Source organism: Harpia harpyja, chromosome 5 (genome assembly GCF_026419915.1).
Source record: "Harpia harpyja isolate bHarHar1 chromosome 5, bHarHar1 primary haplotype, whole genome shotgun sequence".
Lineage (NCBI taxonomy): Eukaryota > Metazoa > Chordata > Aves > Accipitriformes > Accipitridae > Harpia > Harpia harpyja.
In genome coordinates this window covers 29,613,934-29,634,764 of record NC_068944.1, presented here as the reverse complement: position 1 = coordinate 29,634,764, position 20,831 = coordinate 29,613,934, and the positions used below count along the sequence as shown (strand labels likewise).

Here is a 20,831-nt window from a genome sequence, read left to right as displayed (position 1 = left end):
CTACTTTCTAGAAAGTGTGGAAATTGGAAAGAGGTATTAGTCCAGAATTGTCAACACTAGTGAAACAATCCTGTCTGGCTTTATTCTTGTTTTAATTTACAATCTTTTTACAAGTGTGAGGCCTGTATAATTGGAAGACTCCTACTGGTGGTGTTTAGAAAAAGATGTAAACACGGATCCTTTAGAATGATGAAGTTGAGATTGTCAACAGGTTGTTGTTTGGTTGGTGGTTATTTTTTTAAATTGAGCTGGAATACAGCCTTGAAATTAAACCACAGGTTTCTAGATACTCAGATACCTAGATATGACACTAAAGTAGCCGAAGAGTAGGGTATGAAAACTGCAGGCTTAACTGCCAAAAATATATTGAAATGGCCAATTCTTTTAATTGATTGAATAATAACTTTGACAGAAGACTTCTGATTTACATCGTGTTGCTTCATAATTGCAGTTTGCCTATTGCATTTAATCTGAGATCTAAAATACTGAGTTTATATGCATGATCTGACACTGTGTTTGACTAGGCGTTAGCTCTTTAGCATCTGCAGATAGTAATGTTTGTTACTCATTATGCAGTTAAAAATTACTAAATAAGCCATAAAGGATGAGGAAAGCAGAGTAGTTTTTCAGTAGTAACCCTCTTTTGCTTTAGCAAAGTCTTTTAGTACTTGAGAATTTTCCAAGTGCTGAGCTTGTTCAAAGCTTTGTAACTCCATTAAGTAGGTTTTATATGGGTACAAGCTAAGGTAATTGCTTTCCATCTTAAAAGATAGTTTAAGTAGTGTCCTTCTGTAGATGAATGTACAAGTAATACTATGTTTGAAATAGTCTTGGGAATTGTACTAATCACACAAAATCCTGTAAATTACAATAATGTGCCCCATAATCTTCACTAGCTTTCCCCTTTTGCCCCAGATAAGGGAATAAAAATATTTTAGCATTCTCTTTTGTTTAAAGTTAAAATGCTTTAGGTCTTGTAGTACTCTTAGGCTGAACTTGATATGACCCAGTGTTTCTGAAGCTACAACTTCTACTTAATCCAAAACGTTTAACGTAGGGTGATTAAGAATTGCTGAAAATTTGAATTCTTCCTTCCCTTGTGTTTTTATGCTCAAACAATCTTTACAAAGGGCTGTTTTTTGAGAGCAGAGTACAGTCTTTTGTTTCTGGATAAAATTGATGGCTGCAAATGAAAGAATAAAGAAGGCTCTCTATTCATGTCCCCCAGCCTTTGTTTCAGTGGGCATTGTTTCAGTTTATAAGAGCTGTTTAGTACATATAGATTGCTGGAAAGGCTGAAAGATTCCCAGGCGCATCAGTGCAGACTTGTTAAAAATCCTGCTATCTCCTCAGCTGCCCACCCAGGACCTTTTTGTTTCAAGGATACCATGAAAGGCTTTTTTTTTTTTTTTTTTTTTTTTTTTCTTCCTTCACATTTGCTTTGAGGTCACCTTTTGTACAGTCGTTTAAACAAGTCTCACTATTTTTCTTTCAAATTATGGAAGCCTTATCAAACCTGTGATTTGAGTTCTAAAGCTGAGGGAACTGGCAGTTGGAATTGTAGTTATTTTTGATTTACCATCTTTTTATCTTAAAAACTCAATGTGTGGATGGACTTGGGGCCTAGCTACAGAAGTAAGTTCCAGCTTTGCAGGTAACATAGTCCTGTGGTAGCTTAAACTGTTGCTTTATGTTTGCTTTCTCTTTAGGGTCCCCATATAAACATTTTAACGTACATAAATAATTGTACACAGGTGAGATACCTGTGTAGTACTTAAGTCACAATTAAATCCACACCACAGTTTAAGTTAACCTGACACTTGATAATTACAAGTTCTCTTACTGGGCGCTTACCTGGATAGTGCATTAACTTGGGAGTTAGTAAATTTTAATTTAAAATTTTTATTTTTTTGCTAGTGTCAGTGTTGGGCTGCTTAGCTAGGATTGTGTTGGTGTAAGCGCAACACAATGTGTTATGAAAACCTCCTTGTATTAGTGATAAAGTTATTCTAATAGGGGTTGGCACGTTGAGCTTGGTCATGAGTATCAGTGGAGAGGTTACACTTCTGCTCGATCCCTCTTCCCTGAGGAAACCCTTGTGGTTTGAGATGCTTCTGTCCCACCTCTGCTCTAATGCTCTCTTTCCCTGAGGTTACTATGGTAAATGGGTATAACACCATCATCTCTTCCTTCTCCATTGCTTTTTTTCTGTTTTCTGTAGGGTTTTCTTTGCCAAGTGTATGCAGACGTGCTTCCATGGCCTTGAGTAGGTCTACTTGATGGAAGCCCATCTGGGAAAGTAAAAAGGAAAATCTAATTTAAGTCTTGATCAGATTTAGGCATGATATAGCAGCACAGTTGCTTGTGCTGTCAAAGACCATATACTACATCTGGGCATGCACATGGATAGGCCTTTGCTTGGCATGTAGGCGTGTTTGAGATTGTGCAAGGGCTCTCAGATGTATCTCAGCCCAGGCTGGCATGGGAGCTGGCCTCTCTGCCTTCTGCAGCGCAAGGGGGTTTTGCCATGTATGGTCATTTAGCCACATGTAAGGTGGGCTGTTGTCTTGTGCAGTGCTGAAATGAGACAAAAACAATCCACTGAAAAGAAATTTTAGTCCTTTGCCACAGAAAATTGGATATCTCTTTTTTTTTTTTTTTTTTTTTTTTTCCAACTACACAACAAACTGTCCTGGAAACGAGCTTGGCTATCAGAAGTATCTCCCGAATGTGGAACACTACAGAACAAACAAGTTTCTAAATGCTGTATTATATTTCTTAATAAAAAGGCATTTATGAAACTCTTTAAGAATGTGATTTGAGGGGAAACTTTCTTAACATGTGAGAACAAACAGTTTCAGTGGCTCGGCTCTTCCCTTGTTGTGCAAATTTAATAATGAACTGCTTTCCTTTTAACTTAATGTCCCTTTGAAATAGAAGGAGATTGCATGGGAAACATTTGGCTTTATATGGTATCCGTTTGAATGCTAACGCAAATATAAGTTCTGCTAAGTTACTGCAAATGTAGTATTTTATCTTGGTTTACTTGTTCTGGTGCAGCCTCACATAGAAATACTCTAAATAAAGCATTTTAAATCAGTGTTTGAAGTCATTTGTCTCAAGTAATCTGGCTATGAAAAAGTTGCCAATGGGTTTTGTGCAACATTTATTTCCAGAGGAAGGAATGTTTTTGTTCCCCCTATGATTCCCCTTCAGTCTTGGTGTCTGGTTTAGTGGAAATGTTCAGTTGTCAGAAGAATCAAGATTGTGTATTATTTAGATCTTACCAGACAAGTGGGATTTGTTCCTTCCATTCCAGTTATCAGAAAGATTAACCCTTTGCCCTCGCAGTCCTAATTGCAGTTGTTCAGAAACAAAGATGCTGCTTGTACAAGACAGCAGCAAAACGGAGTATGTGCCAACTGGAATGTTTCTCCGGCGAATGAGGCTTGCAAGTATTACATAAATTTTGTCTTGCATTTCAGGCACCTATAAAAGCAACCTGTGAAGATATGTCATGCAAGACTGGATTTCCTGAAGATGTTCACAGTGCAGTGGTGTCAAGGACTGTACATGGAGGACAGCCTCTTCTCAACGGTATGGTTAGAAAAGATGTTTTGATTTTTTTTATTTCCTCTAGTTGTAACCATAAATCACTCTGGAGTGTTTTCATCCTTAAATAGGGCACAAACTCCTGCAGGAAAGAACATCAGCTGCTCTGTGATTATTTTTTGATTACTGTCATAGGACTTGGAAAATCTGTTGGCATTAGTGGTAGCACATGCATCTCTCTTGACTATAATTTGAAAATACTGAGCCTTGCGAATCTTCCCGTGATCGTCCACTAATTCTCTTTCTCAGCACAGCGTTCACACTGATGTTTCTCATTACCACTGGCAACACGTATGCCATCAGTCTATACTTAGAGCCTATGTGTGAATGATGAGGAATTAAAGAAAATTTCCCTTCTGCTTTACCTCTCCTATAGAAGTATTGCACTTATACCCAGTCCTAGCGCTCGCATTAATGCAGAGATAGTTCCCTTACTGCTTTTTCCTGGCAACCTATGGAAAGCAAGACACGGGACAGGCAGCAACGCAGGAGAGTGGTTCCCCATGAGCCCTCGGTCAGTGACCGCAGCACTGCGGGCTCTGCGAGGAGCCGTGCCAGGAGAGGCAGGACAGTCGGTGTGGGTGCTGTCTCGTGGACAGTGTGCTGCTCTCACCCTGGCACCTACCTACATCTGAATGGCACGGTGCCCAGGCTGAGGATGACCTGCTCCTGAGCTCTCAGCAAGTGCAAACCCTTGCCTCCGCTGGGGATGCACTGCAGTCAGTACATCTGCTTGCGGGTCGTCCCAGTTGGAAATTCGGGTCGTTGCTCTTTTTGTGTCTCTATTTGTCAGGGATAGAGTAGTTAGCTGTAGGACACAGAGGCACATGCTCTGAATCTTTTATACGTTCCCCAACCAGTGAAGCTTCAGTATACAAGTTTGTGGAAGTAGAACATTTTAAAAAATGTGCATTAATTTGGCTGTTTTCTGAACTACTAACATTTTTTTTTTTCCCCATCTAATTTGGAAATTGTGGAACTGACTAAGAACATCAGTTTTAGACGGTTTCAAATACATCTGAAATAAGGACTAATTTAATTTAATTTGTTGTTTCTTTCACATATAAATATAGTTACACAGATCAAGACATTTAAATGAAAAAATTCTAATGAGTCTGCAGAACAAATGAAGTGAAAGTTGTAGTCTTGATTTTACATGCTGTATGTAGCAGTCTCTCCTTAATTATATTTTACAGACCTGTTTTGTGCTTTTTTAGAAGTATAATGGAAACTTGAATGCAGGATGAATTGATTAGCTTTAGTGTATTTAAACTTGAGTTATTAAAGCTTTTTCTGTTCGGTTTCAAGGCAGTATATTGTACCACCACAACCTTTTTTTTTTTATTAAAGGATAGCTTACAAATTCACGTATTAAAGCAAATGTTCTGCCAATCGAGAAAATAATAGAGGAAAGAGAATTTTCCTTGCTTTCCCACCAAATGGGTGTTAACAGATGACTCTACTATAGACTCCTCCAATAGACGTCAGCGCTGAGAACTCCTTTGGTAGGTGATGCACAAACCCAGAGAGGGGCAGAAACAGGGACAGAGCACCGTGGGCAAGTGCTTTCCAAAGGTACCCGCCTTGAAACCACCAAATGTTTGTTACTGGTTAATGATCATGCTGTCAGTTCATCTTAAAATGGAGATCACAGAAGTTTTGAGATCTACCCTGTCCTGTGAAAGTTCTCTTCACTCTTCATGCAATCAAGACCTTTTCTGCAATTTCTCCCCTTTTTTTCCCCACCAGCTAGGAACCACAGTGGACTGCCCACTAATTCTCTGTTGGCATTGCTCATGCAAATCTGATGATAATGACTGACCAGCCTTAACTGAGTCTGAACTAGTGATGTAGGATGGCAGACTGACTTCCTTTCTCATTACTCATCGTGTTCACACAGTCCCTTCCCTTGCTTCTCAGAAGTGAGTGAAGCATGACTGTTGGTTTGTCCTTGAATGGTATTAAAATGCATAGTATTTTATGAAAGTAGGAATTGGAAAAACTGTATGAGGCATACAGTATGTATCACATCATATCAGCTGGTTGAAAAATGACCTGGGGGAGGTTTTTTTCCTACTAGCATTTCCTCAGCTGAATTACTGCAGTAGTTAATTCTTTTGAAAATTCTGACATGCTTAAAAGCATATAATTTGCTAGTTACACATAAACATACGGTCCGTCATTGCATAGCTTTGACTTAAATTTAATTACACTGTCATTTTGAAATACTATTGTTGTCAAAAGCCTATTTTCTGGTTATTAAACTGGATTCAGATGACATTGCAAGTTACGTATAGTTGCGTGACATTTGCTTCTTAGGGGTAACCATGGGTCTGATTGTGATCTTGGTTGCCTTGCCTGTCTAACTGCATGCTTATACTAGTATGAATTCAGAAGTGAGGCATATAACTATAGGTTTTCTGTATGGTTTAGAAGTGAAAGCTTTCATTTTCTTTGGTTTTGTGCATTGATACCACAAGCACAGAGGCTTTATGGTCCTCTGAGCTAGCTGCAGAATGATTTGAACTTGACTTGATGCTTTCTTGACAAGTTACTTCTTAAAATAACGGCCAAGAAAATGACCATATGTTTATTATCTGTCTTGTTCATTTGCTTTTGTCTTGCACAGCTGGGGACAAGCCTCTTTTAAGGTCTTCAGTTTCCATCTTACTCACCAAAACTTAAATAAAATTAGAGTTATCATATGACTTGTTGATCTGTGCCTTTCAGTTGTTACAGTAACATAGGGTATCTGGGTTTTAAAGTATTATTATAAGAAATCTTTACCTTAGAGTATGAGGCAGGGTTCCACCATGCACTACACGGTACTGTATGTTTTCTGACAAGTTTTCTCTTTATTTCTGTATTCAGGTGGTGCTTGGTTTTGAGGGAGGGTGGGACTTATTCCTATTGCATTTAAAAAAAAAAAAGTCTTTATAATTATAATGTCTTTGGTAATTCATACGGCTGGCATAGTATGGCAGCATCTACTAATTTCTCCTTCTGTGCATGAGGGCATGAGAGGCCACTACATGTTCAGTTGGTATCCACGTGTTTAGTTGTCACAAATGTGAAAAACTGGTGAAGCAATATATTCACAATAACATAAATTGGAAAAGGAAAAAAAACCCACGTTTATTAATGTGGGTAGAGGGAAAGAAAGAGAAAGCTGCCCTTGGTTTCAGGATGAGGAAGCAGGGAATCCCTTGTCGGGAAAAGATGCAGTTAGTTGGGAAGTCACAGCAAAAGAAGTTGGAAACTACTCCCTTAGTAGGTAGCGACTGAGCTGTGTAGGAGGTAGCCTGGAGTATAGGCTATGTCCTGTTGTCTCCTTCTGGCATAGTGTTCCCGTGATACAGACAGTTCACCGGTCATAGCCTTGTAGACTTTCAAAGCTGATGTCTTACACTTTGTCTTGCACAAAGTCTGCCAAGTCTGACTTCAAGATGCAATGTGCTCAGGTCACTAGACATATGTAAGCTAAGTACTGTAGGTCTAGTTTTGAATTTATTTATAGTGTTTTACGTCTTGTTCCACTTGGTACCAGTCACTTCAGTGAAATTACGGTGATTTTTACCAAGGAACTAGGTGAGCTCAGAACTACTACCTTCATTTCTGTAAAGGGAGGAAAAAGAAAGTAGTAATTTCTGAAACAAAAGAAACCTCCTGCACCTCTAAAAGTTGTCTTACTGATAAAACCGTGGGGTTATTTGGGCCTCCAGTTCCTTTAGAATTTGATATACTTTGAAGTATTTTAGAACTCAAATGTTCCAACATTAAAAAAAAAAAACCAAATCGTATGCAAATAACTCACCAGCCATCACCTAGTAGAAGTAGATATTTAACCCAGATTTACAGACACAGGACTTACGACATGTTTCTGTAAATAAAATGTGATTACTCTTTGGAGGACCATACATAGCATGTAGTATTAGGAGAAGAAGAGGTTGAGTTAAAGAGGGAGTTCTGTTCAATGTATTAAATACCCTTGCTTGTGCTGGTTTTATCGCAGTTCTGTAGTTCATCCAGGAAAAAGTGTTTGTGGTAGTTTGATATGTATGTGTAGCCTGTTTATCTAATCTTTGTTCTATATCCTGCAAATTTTAAGATACAAATAATGCGGTTCTGCTAAAATCATTCACCTAGGAAGGTTACTTGAATGGTTATTTGCAGAATCTTAAAGTTAGAGATTCATACTCTTGATAATTTATTTTAGCAGTTTCTTATCTTTCAGACTTTAACATTGTCCTGTTACTAAATGCATGATTTTAGTTTTTTGCTAAGCAAATGCATTGTCTAGAGAAGATTCTTAAATGTATCCTTCGATACATTGCATTGTGTAATTATAAAATATTTCTAAGCTCTTTGAGTTGCACAATGATAAAGAAAAAAATGTTTCAGTGTTGATCACTGAGATAAGCAGTGATTATGGGTGAGTAACAGCACAGTTTCATGAGCCATTTAAGCCAGAGCGAGCTGATGGTTTTGCTAAAAGAGGCACGCTTACACCTTCTCTCCTCTTTGAGCCTGGTACCAAGTGCTCTTGAAACCATAAAATGAATGGGGTTAGCCGATTTATCGGGGGTAAACTCTCACTCATACTCGTTTAGGTTTTTGCTGTAAGATCTTGTATGCTTAAACAGAACCGTGGTGTCCCTGCTGCCTTTTCTCTTTTTAGCAGTGAAATGCTTAGAAAATAGTATTTGTTTTGATGCATTCAAACTGAGTGACAAAACTTGATTTTGACATTCCCACTGACTTATATTGTAGTTTACCATTGAAAATACCGGTTGGTCTGAAACAACCCAGAAATGCATTGCTGGGAATGTGGTGCTCAGGCATTGCCTGGCATTTAAAAGTAACTAATGTTTCTTCATGATGTAGTGGAGGTTGCATGGGCACTGTCTGTCCCAGGTGAAGCCACTCAGCTTTATTTGCTGCTAGTGGTGTTATATCATTCTGTGTATAAAAATGCTCATCATTACCTAAGAATAAAATTCCTTTTAAAAAAGTCATCATGCTTAAAACTGAAGACAGCAGCACATTTTTTAAGGCTTATGTCTTGTTCCTTTCTATAAACAACTCTTATAAAATTGTATTTTTACTATGGTAGCATGCACTGGTGGCTTTGATATCCTAGTGTATGTTAACAGTAGGGCCAGGGAAAGTGTTTTTAGCAGAATTGTATTCTCCAAGAGGGAAATCAGTCTTTCCCCACAAAAAAATTTTTTCCATGAAAAAAAAATGAAAATGGTAACCACTTTGTTTGAAGTCTCCTTGCCTTAAGCAAAAAGACAAGTTGACAAGTTCCTTCCAGGCAGACAGCCAAAGAATCTCAGATGGATGGGGTCTCTCTATGAGCTGCTGGCAAGCTGGTAAAAAAATGTTTCGATTCTTCCCAAATGTGTTGTTTTCTGAAATGCTCTTCCTGTACCCTGCCCCCCCCCCCCCCAAACAACCCCAAAACCTCACAAAACACCAAAACACTGTCCTTCTAGTTATTCTAAGACTTAGTGGGAGTGAGAATTTTTTTTTTTCCCAGAAGCTTATGTTGGGAATATATTTATATATTTTTCCAGTCCTGCTTAACATTTAGTAGGTTTAGTTTTGCCCTCTTCATGTGAAGCAGAATAAATTTTAATGCCGTTACTTGGTGATGCTGTGCCTTGTTGATTTATTTTATGTTACAGTTGCATTCAGATACTTAGTCTCTTGCCTTTTTAATCCTTTTCTTCTTTTCTCAAACAGCTTTCCTCTTTGTCCTCTTTCCGTACCTCACAGCATCCTAAATTCTCCTGTGTCAGTATTGAGCTTGCTATCCTGGATTGGAAGAGGTTCTTCTGTTTGCTTTAACTACACTAGCACAGTGCCTGTTTTATGATGCCTGTTGTCTATTCACACACAAAGCTCTTAATGTATTCTCAGAGACTTGTCCCCTGAAAATCAGCGCTTTCTTTTGTTGAAGCAAGAGATTGCTTTTCTTGAGATGGGGTTTCCTTACTGTCTTTTCCCCACTGCTTAGTTAAACATAGAATATATCCTAGAGTATACTAACATATGTTCACCTTGCTGATCAGTGGCAAAATATCTGAGTGGTGTCTCCTTTTTTCTCACTTTAATTTCTGTAAACTTGTACGTCTGATCTGTACGTGGTATCCGATCTTACTCTTCAGTATTAAGTTACTAATTAATGTTGTTATTTTCTCATTGCAAGGTTGTATGTAGAACATTAAATATATATAAACAGAATAAATGTAAATAATGAAATTCAGTGGTGTTTTGGATGCACGCAAAGGACAAACGTTTCAGAAATGTAACTCCATTATCCCTTGGTGGACCCTAAAGCTGGCATGGAATTGTAGTATGTAGATCAATTTGTATATCCAGTGTCAAAGAATTTATCATTTGACTTCTAGATAAGAAGTCATTCTAAAAGAAACCTATAAACATGTACTAAACAAAATGTTTTCCTTTTATGGAATATTTGGGTTAGAGGTGGAAATATATTTTGTAGTTAAAAAAAATTCTAAATACACTATTCTGTCCACTTCTTCCAGAGAAGAAACTTGACTTATGCTTATTTCCTGCAAAAGGAACACTGCTTCTGTTTCCAGTGTAGACTCTTATAACTACTTCTTGAAAAAGAGAAAAATACATTTAGAGAGAAATGATAGAAATCCTGAAGAGTTACAGTGTTCTGGGACGTGTAAATTGGTTAATTAGTCCAGCTCTGACAGTCATTTCTGTTTATGGTGCATTTACTTGGAATGCACTAAATTAATTAGTACTTATTCCCTTTTCCTATATTCAGCTGGTTACTTATGAGGATCTCAAATGTAGTGTCCTTTCTGTGTGCAGAAATATGAATTATGAGAGCTGAGTTGTCAGCTGCCCCAGTAAGCTCTGGGCATGGCTCAACAGGGGATGGCAAAGGAGATGTTTGTTTCTGCTGCTGAAGCTGGGTCTAGCTTTATACTGTTTCTAGCACCATTTAGTGTAGCCTTAGCTCAGTTTTAAACTATGCCATCTGTCCTCGATTCCCAAGGGGCCATTATTTCTCTTGGAATTGCTATAGTTCGAGCCTTCTCCAAGGCTGACCCTTGCTCTAGGGGAGGCTGGAAGGAATGGTGGTTGCAAAGCTGTGCAGAAAGCCTCCCCAGCAGACAAAGGTGCCCTTAGTTATGGGAGATTTATTTAGTGATAGAAGAAAAGTTGCTGCTGCTTGCAACAGCTGTATTAAAAAAAAAAAATTCTTTATGTGGGTAGATCAGTATATGGAATACATGGAGCAAAAACTCAGGTGAGGCCATCTGTGTTAGCATAATGTGAGACACATGGTATGTATAATTACACATTCAAATTCTCGCTTAAGACTACAATACATCTTTTGTTGACTTGTCATCTTTCTAACAATGCAGAAGACAAATTCACTAGAGCATCCTATTGAACTGATATTATAGGAAAATGCCCTTTATTACAGAACATATTACAATACTAAATAGAGATAAATTCCAGTAGTACTTGAACACTTAATAACTACATTAAATGAAATACTACTGTGTTGAAGACTTGGATGTCAATCAAATCAAAGTACAGTTTGAACTGCTCTGATTTTGGTGGAATGCAGTGAGGCAGATTCATTGTTTTTGGTTGAACTTGTGACACTCAACATGGGGGCATTTTTTAATCTGGAAATGATAACTTTTGGAAGAGTTCACTTCCAAACTTTCAGGGCATGTTCTAGGCATCGGAGTCAGCCCTGCTGAACTGAGAAGATAGGATGGACAGAAGGAAGATGCAAGGGAACAGTGTCAGATTTTGGATGGAAGGGAAATGACTAGAGTTGCTATTATCTTCTAATTAGGCTGTAGAAGGAGTAACTGGCCTTTGGTACCCTTTAGATCTTCCCAATGTGACACAACATAGATGGTGTTCCACTCCTCTCCATATACCCCAGCTGGGTGATTTGTCCTTCAGAGGGCAAGGAGAGTAACATTGGGGAATGAGTGGGGTGAAACTCTGGAGTGGAGAATGGGGCTGAGGCTTGGCAAAGGATGGAAGCAGAAGAATCTGGGTGATGAAAGGTGCTGGAATGGGTGGAGGAATAAATAGAGACCCTGCTGTAGTTCAAGGGGGAGAGGAAAGCACAGGTGTTCCACAACTCCAGAAAGAACAGAGAAACTTGGCATTGGTTGAAAGAAGAGGGCAGAAGCAACGTTAGGTAGGAAGGAAAGTATCTTGGAGTACTTTCAGATTTCCTCATGACATCCAGTTGGACCTAGTCATGGGCATCTGATATCTATGCTACGGGAAATGCCAAGGACCCACCAAAGTGAATCAAGTGAACAGACAGTGCTGAGAAGCTTTTCTAGGAGAAACTGCTAGGCCTTTTTGACATCAGAATGACAACATGATGCCCACATCTCCCTTTGTTTTGCAATTTATACTAATGCCAAGAAACTTAATTATCTGAGTATTTAGCCAAGATCAGAACATGCACAAGGAAGAGCCTTTTGAAGACAAACTGATCTTACAGCCAGGATATGAGGTTCACTAAAAAAGTGCCTATAGCTGCACATCATGGCTTGTCCACTGTTACGGAGGAAGCATTGGGTTTGAGTGCTTGGAGTCGATCAATGTCTATAGAGTGGCCTCGAAACCCACTGCAGCTTCTTGCTACAGGTGAACTGGTACCAGTAATGTTTTTTTCATTGTTTCTCACTTTGATTATAAATGTGCAGTTTAAGTGCATGTGAAAATATCAGCCTTAAGTAAAGCTAGGAAGATATACCAAAAATGCAACTTTCTTTCCTTGAGTTATAAATACATCACAAGTGATGTGGCTGCAGGATGAGTGAGTTAGATCAGCAAGCTGATCTGACACAAAACTGTACCTGCTTTTTGTGGTGGGCTAGTTCTCCCCTGAGTCAGCTTGCTTTGTTGATTTACTGGGACCTGCTGTGGAAAAGGGTATAAATCAATGAGAAAAGGGGTCTGTTAGGGGTGATGAGAGAAAAGGAGTTCATAGCTGAATGAGACTGCACTGCGTTAGGTTCTCTGTTACACTTTTTTGTTGTTTTGTTTTTTCCCTTTTTTTCTCTGCAGTGCAACTGAGAGCTTTCTTCTTGCTGTTTTAATTTATTCCAGGATTGGGCAGCTGAAGATCAGCTCCCTGTCTGTCCCTTGCGGCCTGCTGCATCCCAGCCCCGTCCAAGCGTAGTGGTGAATTGCACCGGCGGTTCTTAGCCGAGGTGCAGATGACAGCGAGCAATCCCATTAACCTGCCAGCCCAGCTGCAGATAATCCTGGAGAACCAGGGCACCCGACGCTGCCCACGGCTGCTGTCCCTTGTCCCGCTGCAGCCCCTGCCTGCCGGTGGGCACTGATGCTCCAGACAGAGGAGCAGCACAGCATGGCTCGGGTGCATCTCCTCCTTCTCTGAGCTGCCCGTAGAGCTTCAGAAACCGGCCCATTTTGAATTTTTTCTCTTCCCTTTTACTGTTTGCTGTGTTTTGCCAGACCTGTGAGTAGTGCCAGATATTACGATCTTGTCTGCTCGCCTGCAGGAGCAAGCTCTTTCTTGTGCAGTGTGCTGCCTTTTAAGAAGTAGGTTTTCTTTGGTTTTGAAAGTTAATGGCACATGCCTCTCAGATTGTAGAGAAGAGGAATTATTTAAGACCCTCTGTGAGTTCCAGTTTAACGTTCTCTTCAAGACGAAAGTTACGAATCCCTAAAAGCATAATTCGTAACATACAAGCGATCAAAGTAGCAGTGCAATCTGTTAAAGTGTTTAAAAATTTGATTCTCTGCAGTTTAAAATGTGAAATAAATGTACACTAATTGTTTTGAATGGAGATGAAGATGGTGTTTGAAGCCAGTCTTTAAAGGAATTAGTGAGATGGCACTGCAGTTAATGGTGGAGCACTATTTTTCTGTAATGGGCTCAGCAATGTTCTCTAATTAGCTTGCAAATTGATATTCAAATACAAGTAAACTGGCAATCAAATAGAAGCAAAACATCTATGTAAATAGACTTTGGTTTCTGCATTTAGCATACCTGTATCAAAATTATATGTGGGTGGAGGGTAAGCTCTTAGTTGTTTTTCAGCATGGAGCTTTTATTAATGGTGGCTCACTGGTTACATTAGGTCAATATTTTGGTTCAAGCACATGAAAAGGGGGGGGGGGGAATCCCTTTTCTTCCACAAGTGAGTGGCTTTTAAGCATTAGTAACGTAATACTGAGTGTGTATGAGGCTTTTCCTGTCTTCATTTCTTTCAGGTTTTGTCAACTAGTTGTGCTCATAGGATCTGATGTGTAGCTGAATTGGTGGAAATTATTCTGTTGACTTTCCTGGATTTGGATCATGTTTATGTTCATTATTAAAATTATTGCTGTATGGTATAGCCATTTAACTTTCAAGCCTTGTGCCAGAAACTGGTTGGGTAAAATATTATTGGTGTTTGTGTTGTAGGGTTTTCTGCTGCATAGACTGCAGGTTCTTAAACTTGAATTTAACTTAATGCCTGGCTTAACAATCTGTGAACTTATTTTTCTACAAAGGAGAACCACACAATAAAGCTGTTGCATAAGAACTGTTGTGGGGAAAGTTAGATAAAGATCTTACATTAAAAATTTAGATTTCAGGGTCTTTTTAAGCCCTTTATTGTCTAATCTATAAAACATCTCTCAGTCATTGACACACTGGTAACTTGCTTCCTACCCTCTGTAGGCTTATTGTTTGTTGACAGATGGAAGTGTGACTGCAGCAGTGGGTCAGCTTCCATGGTATTTGTTGTTCATAATCATCTTTTATGCTAAAAGTTCTTTGGAATGTACTTCCCTAAATCAAATTCTTATCACTGTGCATTCATTAAATCCAATTATTGTTTGCATAGATTTAGCTTTCTGTGCTGGTTATTGTCTGGGTTCTTCAAGGGAAAAAACCCAACCAAAACCAAAACACAAAAACCTGTGTTTTCTATGAAGCAGCCAGTACGCTTTTTACACCATAGAAATAATACGGCAGTGAAAGTCTTCGGCTTTCCAATTCAGTGTGCACGTTTCTGTTCAAATAACCGCAATTTTCCCTTTACAGTGCTTTAGTGCATGTTTGTGCTTTTATAAAAAATTGATTAATTTGGTTCTCAGGGGATGGCTAATGGGGGAGTGTAGGTCCCTTGGAGGTCAGAGGTTCAGATCCAGTCTGTCATCTGCATCCAGTAGCCACTAACTGATAGCTGCTTGGTAGGTTATGTAAAAACAGCCTTACTTGGTTGTTTTTTTTTTTTTTTTCTGAAGAGGTTTATGTTGAAAAGGTACTTATTATATAAGAGCAGAAATACTGCTGAAATTAGTGGAAACTGGGGCAGCACATCCGGGCAGGGAGTGTTTGTGTGTATGAAGGTAGGTGGAGAAGGTCAATATCACAGTGCTTTCTAGACTGTCTAGAAGAGAGAAGCAATGAAATGGAGTGAAATTCTAATGTCTTGGAGTGCATTTATGCAGAGCTGAGATATATTAGGGCAGGCTTTTTAACAGCTTGGAGCAAAAAGCACCTCTAGCATTTCAGGTGTCGAAGGTGGTTTTGTCTACCTGTATTTGATTCAGCCTGTTTCCCAGAACTGTAATGAAGTCCGTATCGCATTGAAACTTAAACAACCAACCAACAAAAGAAACCCCTCTCATTCTTACCCTGCACGTCACATCTCCACTTCTGATGGTGTCAAGTCTCATTTAATTAAAATCTTGTCATTATGCTTGTGTGCAAATTAAATATTTGAGAATGATACATGTCATTATTTATAAAAATGGATCTTTTTTTTCCTCAGAGAAGGTGATTTTATCAGTTGTTACAACTGCAAATGATCTGTTAGTTATTTCCTCCTCCTGATTTTTGCAATAAAGGCTCTGTAATTTATCAATGCTGAACAACAAAAAAAACTATCAAAAAGCCAAAGTAGTCACTAAAATGAAAGATCTTGTTAGCCTTCAGTGGATTTGTTGTTTAAAGGAGACAAAACCTGCAAAAGCACAGGTGCACCTGGCTTTAGGACCCAGTTTTGCGTGAGAGAAATGTATGTTGTGATCCCAGTAACGCTTTGCGTGGCTGCTTTGGTCTGCTGGGCAGGTGTCGTGGTTTAACCCCAGCCAGCAACTAAACACCACGCAGCTGCTCACTCACTCCCCCCCCACCCAGTGGGATGGGGGAGAAAATTGGAAAAAAGAAGCAAAACGTGTGGGTTGAGATAAGAACAGTTTAATAGAACAGAAAAGAAGAAACTGATAATGATAACACTAATAAAATGACAACAGCAATAATGAAAGGATTGGAATGTACAAATGATGCGCAGTGCAATTGCTCACCACCCACCGACCGACACCCAGACAGTCCCCGAGCGGAGAATCCCTGCCCCCACTTCCCAGTTCCTATACTAGATGGGACGTCACATGGTATGGAATACACTGTTGGCCAGTTTGGGTCAGGTGCCCTGGCTGTGTCCTGTGCCAACTTCTTGTGCCCCTCCAGCTTTCTCGCTGGCTGGGCATGAGAAGCTGAAAAATCCTTGACTTTAGTCTAAACACTACTGAGCAACAACTGAAAACATCAGTGTTATCAACATTCTTCACATACTGAACTCAAAACATAGCACTGTACCAGCTACTAGGAAGACAATCAACTCTATCCCAGCTGAAACCAGGACAGCGGGTCATAGCACAGGAATGAAGCCTGGCTTAAGGTGGCCACCATCTCCGAGTCTGTGGGTTTTATATTACAGCTGATTTCAAATGCAGAGGAAAGTTATTGAGTCATAGTACTGAGTTGTGTGTACAATAAAAGTACACAAAGATGCTTAATTTTTGAAGCCTCTTTTATCACGCAGGACATCAATAATAGACTGAAGAAGTAAGCTAGCTCTGAACACTTGTTCCTGTAAGTGACTGTCAACTTCCGCATGGTACTTAAACTTTTTGTAGGGTAACTGAGTAAGATCTTGGAAAAAGCTGGTTTTTAAGACTCCCTGCTGTCTGCTCAAAGGCAGTTGTGTGACTTCTGTTGCATACCGTAGAAGGATGCTCTGCCTGGGTCCACCTGGGGAGGAAAATGGGTTGTGTTGCTCATCTTGCTGAGTGATCCACAGCTGCGCACCATGCATGGCCTCGCAAGCAGCACGGGGCTTAGCTGGAGCCGATCGATGAATGTGGGCCCCTTTGGCAGATCAATACGCTGTAATGAACTCCGTGCTCCAGTTCCCCGGTAAGGATCATTGCGGGGGATAGGAAGGTGCCTGTTTTTCTGGAATGAATCAAAATGAAATTTATGTTTGAAGATTTTTTTTTTTTTTCACCTCACGTAGGAATTGAATAACCTTTTTTAGTTTCCTCCACAAACTGTGAAAATCCTGTAATATGAACTCCTAGGTTATCTGTGAACTGGATGCTATGTGCTTTCATGATGACTTCTTTTTGAAAATGCCATGAAATAAACTGATAATTGCTTTAGTTAGAAATCTGAAAGAGTTTTGGGATACTTTGTTGTTGTTTTGTTTCCTGATTGGGGGTGTTGGAGGTGGTCTGTTTATTCCTCTGGGTCAGAGTTGATGTTTTTAATTTGCAAGCAATTAAAATATTGTGAATGTGAGCCTAGCAGATGAGCAGAGTCTGCTAAGGGTTTTATGTAGTTCCATACATGCGTTTTTTGATTGCAATACCGTCTTGTAAAGCATAGCTTTGTAGAAGGTGTAGAGATAGGTAAATTGTTTGATAAGCTGTTACACAAGTGTTTTAATAATGTCTGTCAGCCACATGTATTTATGATGCAGAGAATTTTCCAGGCTATACCTAGTGTCAAAATGTCACTGAAGGTCAAAACATGGTTTGTTTCCTTAGAGGTCTTTGTTTTTATTTGGTGTTAGACTTCTCAAGTCTCTCTTTGTATTATTGCTTTAGTAAGAATCTTGCTGTCTTTCATTTTAAAATTTTTGCTAGCCGTGCACTGATCTGCCACAGGATAAATTGAATTCTGAGTGTACTGTGCCATAAACTAAGAGAGGGGAAAAGGTCACCTTTGTGTGATAAATGCAAGCTGTGTTGATACCATTACTCATTTTATATCACATACTTTATGTTAATTTTGCTAATTTTCCAGCAACAAAAGGTAAAATGTTTTATTAACAAAATGGTAATATTAGATAAGTCTTTGGAAAGAACTGGAGGTGCCAAGAGGACAGTCAGGTCTGTCATACTCAGTAAAGGACAGGCAAGTGGTTTTGAGTTGTTTCAGAATGTACCTGTTCTGATAAAATGATTGGGGGGTTAATACTCTCTTATACGCAGTGTCTTTACTGCCTTTCCAAATTCACATGCATGCAGAGGAACATGGTATTTCTCATCTTTTGAATTGATGCTCCTACAAAACATTCAAAATAAATTTTCTTCACTATAGTGAATATGAAAAGTAAAGTTTAGCTTGTAAAATGTTTTTGCTGCAGGCTGCAGAATTTTTAGTGGTTCTATGACTTGAATCATCAGGTGTCCAAAGCCCTCCAAGATGGATGTTGCAGGTTCCAGGCAGTATCATGGCTTTAAAACAAACAAACAAAAAAAAAGACGACAGTTAACTTGTCTGTGATTGAAAGATTTAAAAGATGCTGTCATGTGCGGTTATTGACAATGGCCAGGAATATTAGGAGGACAATTTAGGAGATTGATTGCCCCAAGCTCCCTCACAGTAAGAGTACAGTTCCCCCAGTTTAGAGCATATAAGACTTGCACAGGAGCAGCTCCCAAATAGAGAAGCGTATGTTGCTAACGAGAGACAAACATAAAACAGATGTGCAGTAAAATAAGGTTTGCTGATACTAGTCCCACTTGTGCCTCGCTCTCCCAGACCCAAATGCATTGGGAGGTTTGGTGCAGAGGCCCTTGCATTGCTGTGGACGAGGTAGCTAAATTAAAGCTTGGTCTGTCTTTTGGTACTGTAAGAGGTAGCAGGAGCAAAGGGTGGTGGATGTGGGGGTGGCGGGAAGGAGCTGTTTTGATGAGGGACTACTTTCCTGATGTGAGTCACACTTCAGAGAAGAAGACAACCCAGTGTATCTTCACTGGTGATAGAGGAACTTGGGCAGATTTGCCTTCTCGCGTCTTAAGGCTGAAGTTCTGTATTACAATTAAAGTGATCTAAGGGTAAATTCCCATTGGAAAGGGCAGTCCCACATCTCTTCGTAGCCCTACCCAGAAGTCCAAATGCTTCTTCTGCGCTGGGTGTAGTGGTTGTGCAGCCTCAGTATGAATCAATGCATAGGGCTGATCAAACGGCAGGCTTACCCTGGAGCGAAAGAGGAATGATACTCCCCTGGATCAGCCAGATGAATCAACTTGTCCCGCAGCTGTGCCGCCGTGGCTTCTGGGGGAAGAGGGAGATGGGACTGTGGGCTGCAAGACCACCTCCTTTAGCAGCATCTTCTGCCTGAATCATTTTAATTGTCATACCAGAAGTGCATCCTAGCTGTGTCTGTAAATATTGCTCATTCTATACTGAGGTTTTCATCCTCCATGTCACACTGGCCAACAGTATTGCTTTGCTGTCATTTTAGATATGCAGAACCAGAGTGGTTGATTTGAGCATCTAGTATGCAAATGAGATGACCTTTTCACTGTGATTACATTTTTTTTATGAATGTATAAATCATGGATATTTACCATTAACTCAAGCCCTTCTGTGAAATACGAGAACAATGTGCAGCATTTTAATCTTTTCTCTTGTTCGTGCAGTGTCTCTGCCTCTGCTGTGACAGTCCAGCAGTAAAACCCTAAACAAGCGGCAGTCTCTTCAGACAAGGAGAGTCGTAAGTCTTGCTGCAAATCTGCAAGACAAAACAAAGCAAGCAAAGCTGACTCCCATAGTTGTAAGCCACTTTTGCGTGCACCCCCTCTTGAACTCTTTCTTTAGTCACCTGGGGTCATGTAGAACATGACAGTCTACCCGGGCCGCTCCAGGGGCTTCAGCGGCACGCTCGCTTCTCAAACTCTTCTGTGTGAAGAGCTTTGAGGGACAGCTCTGCTGGAGCCTCCTGCCATAGCTGAGGATGCTGCTGCCTCCATGTATCCATGCTGGCTCTCTGCTGGAGGCTGCCATCCTGCAGCAAGGCTGATCACGCAGGCTGCCTGCCTGGGCTTCGCCTCTGAGGGTCAAAGCCTCCTGTGAATTATCAGTAAAATGTGCTGACACCAAGGCAGCAGCAGAAGAACTAGAGCGGCAAGACAAGGATGCACATGCCCTTCTGTTGGGTCTCGCTCGGCACTGTCCTCAGCAGAGAGGCAAGATAGGTGGCTGGGGTTGGTAGCGTTTTGTGGGGGGAAGGCAGAAGAACCCCAGGGCCCCCTATTTGGTCACAAGGACTTTTGAAGTGGTCTTCAGAAAGTGGTCTACAGCTGTTTTCTGCAGTAAGTTCCTGTGGTGGCAGGGCCTGCTTCTCTTCAGCCAAGGTTGAAGTCTTGTTCTAGGTGTTTCTACTGTGGCAATTGGGGTTAAAAAAAAAAGAAATGTTCCCTGTGACTTGTAATAATCAGTTTGATTAAGTTTGGGTTGAAGACAACAGGAATGCTTCCTTTTAAGCTGAAGACTGTGATTTGTTTAGGACAGCATTTTAAAGTTTCCCATTAAGGAAAAAAAAAAAAGAAAAAAGTCTTTTAAAGTATCTACTCCAAAGATCTTTATATAGCACAATCTACTTTTCCTCTTAAATTAGTGGTCAGCATGAAAGTAATTCATCAAAACTGGTGGATTTACATAAGTATAAATGTGGTATAAGAAAGAGGAAAATTAGTTCCAGAGTTTCTGAGAATACTTGAAATTCAAGGCAAATCTGGCTACTCTAAAATCAACCACAAACTTACTAAGTTTCTAGTATTTAAGTTTTTCGCTTTTTTGGAATATTTCAACTGGAAAAGGAAGATTCTGATAGAATCTTCTATAGGTCTTACATTCTGGAAAAGATTTGCAAGTTATTTTTATGTATGTTATGTGAATGTTACAGGAAATGACAGTGATGCTGGTTTCCTGTTCAGGGACAAATGGGAATAAGGATGTTTCCAGAAACTAAAAATTAGAGTGCTTTTGTGTATGATGAAGAACAGAATGTATCTGATGGCATAGGTGTGTTTCTTCAGATAAAGATTTTTTGATATCTGATTTTTATTTTAATCTGAACCCGTGG

General features: G+C 39.8%; 1 protein-coding gene across 2 annotated transcripts in view; it reads left to right on the top strand.

Annotated features, from left to right (window-relative positions):
• Positions 1–20,831, top strand: part of CDH2 (cadherin 2) — a 117,835-nt gene that overhangs the window by 8,240 nt on the left and 88,764 nt on the right. For both annotated transcript variants that reach the window (XM_052787707.1, XM_052787706.1), the window contains exon 2: positions 3,486–3,597. In XM_052787707.1, coding sequence (XP_052643667.1) covers positions 3,486–3,597 — 112 coding nt within the window. The remainder of the gene's footprint in view (positions 1–3,485; positions 3,598–20,831) is intronic.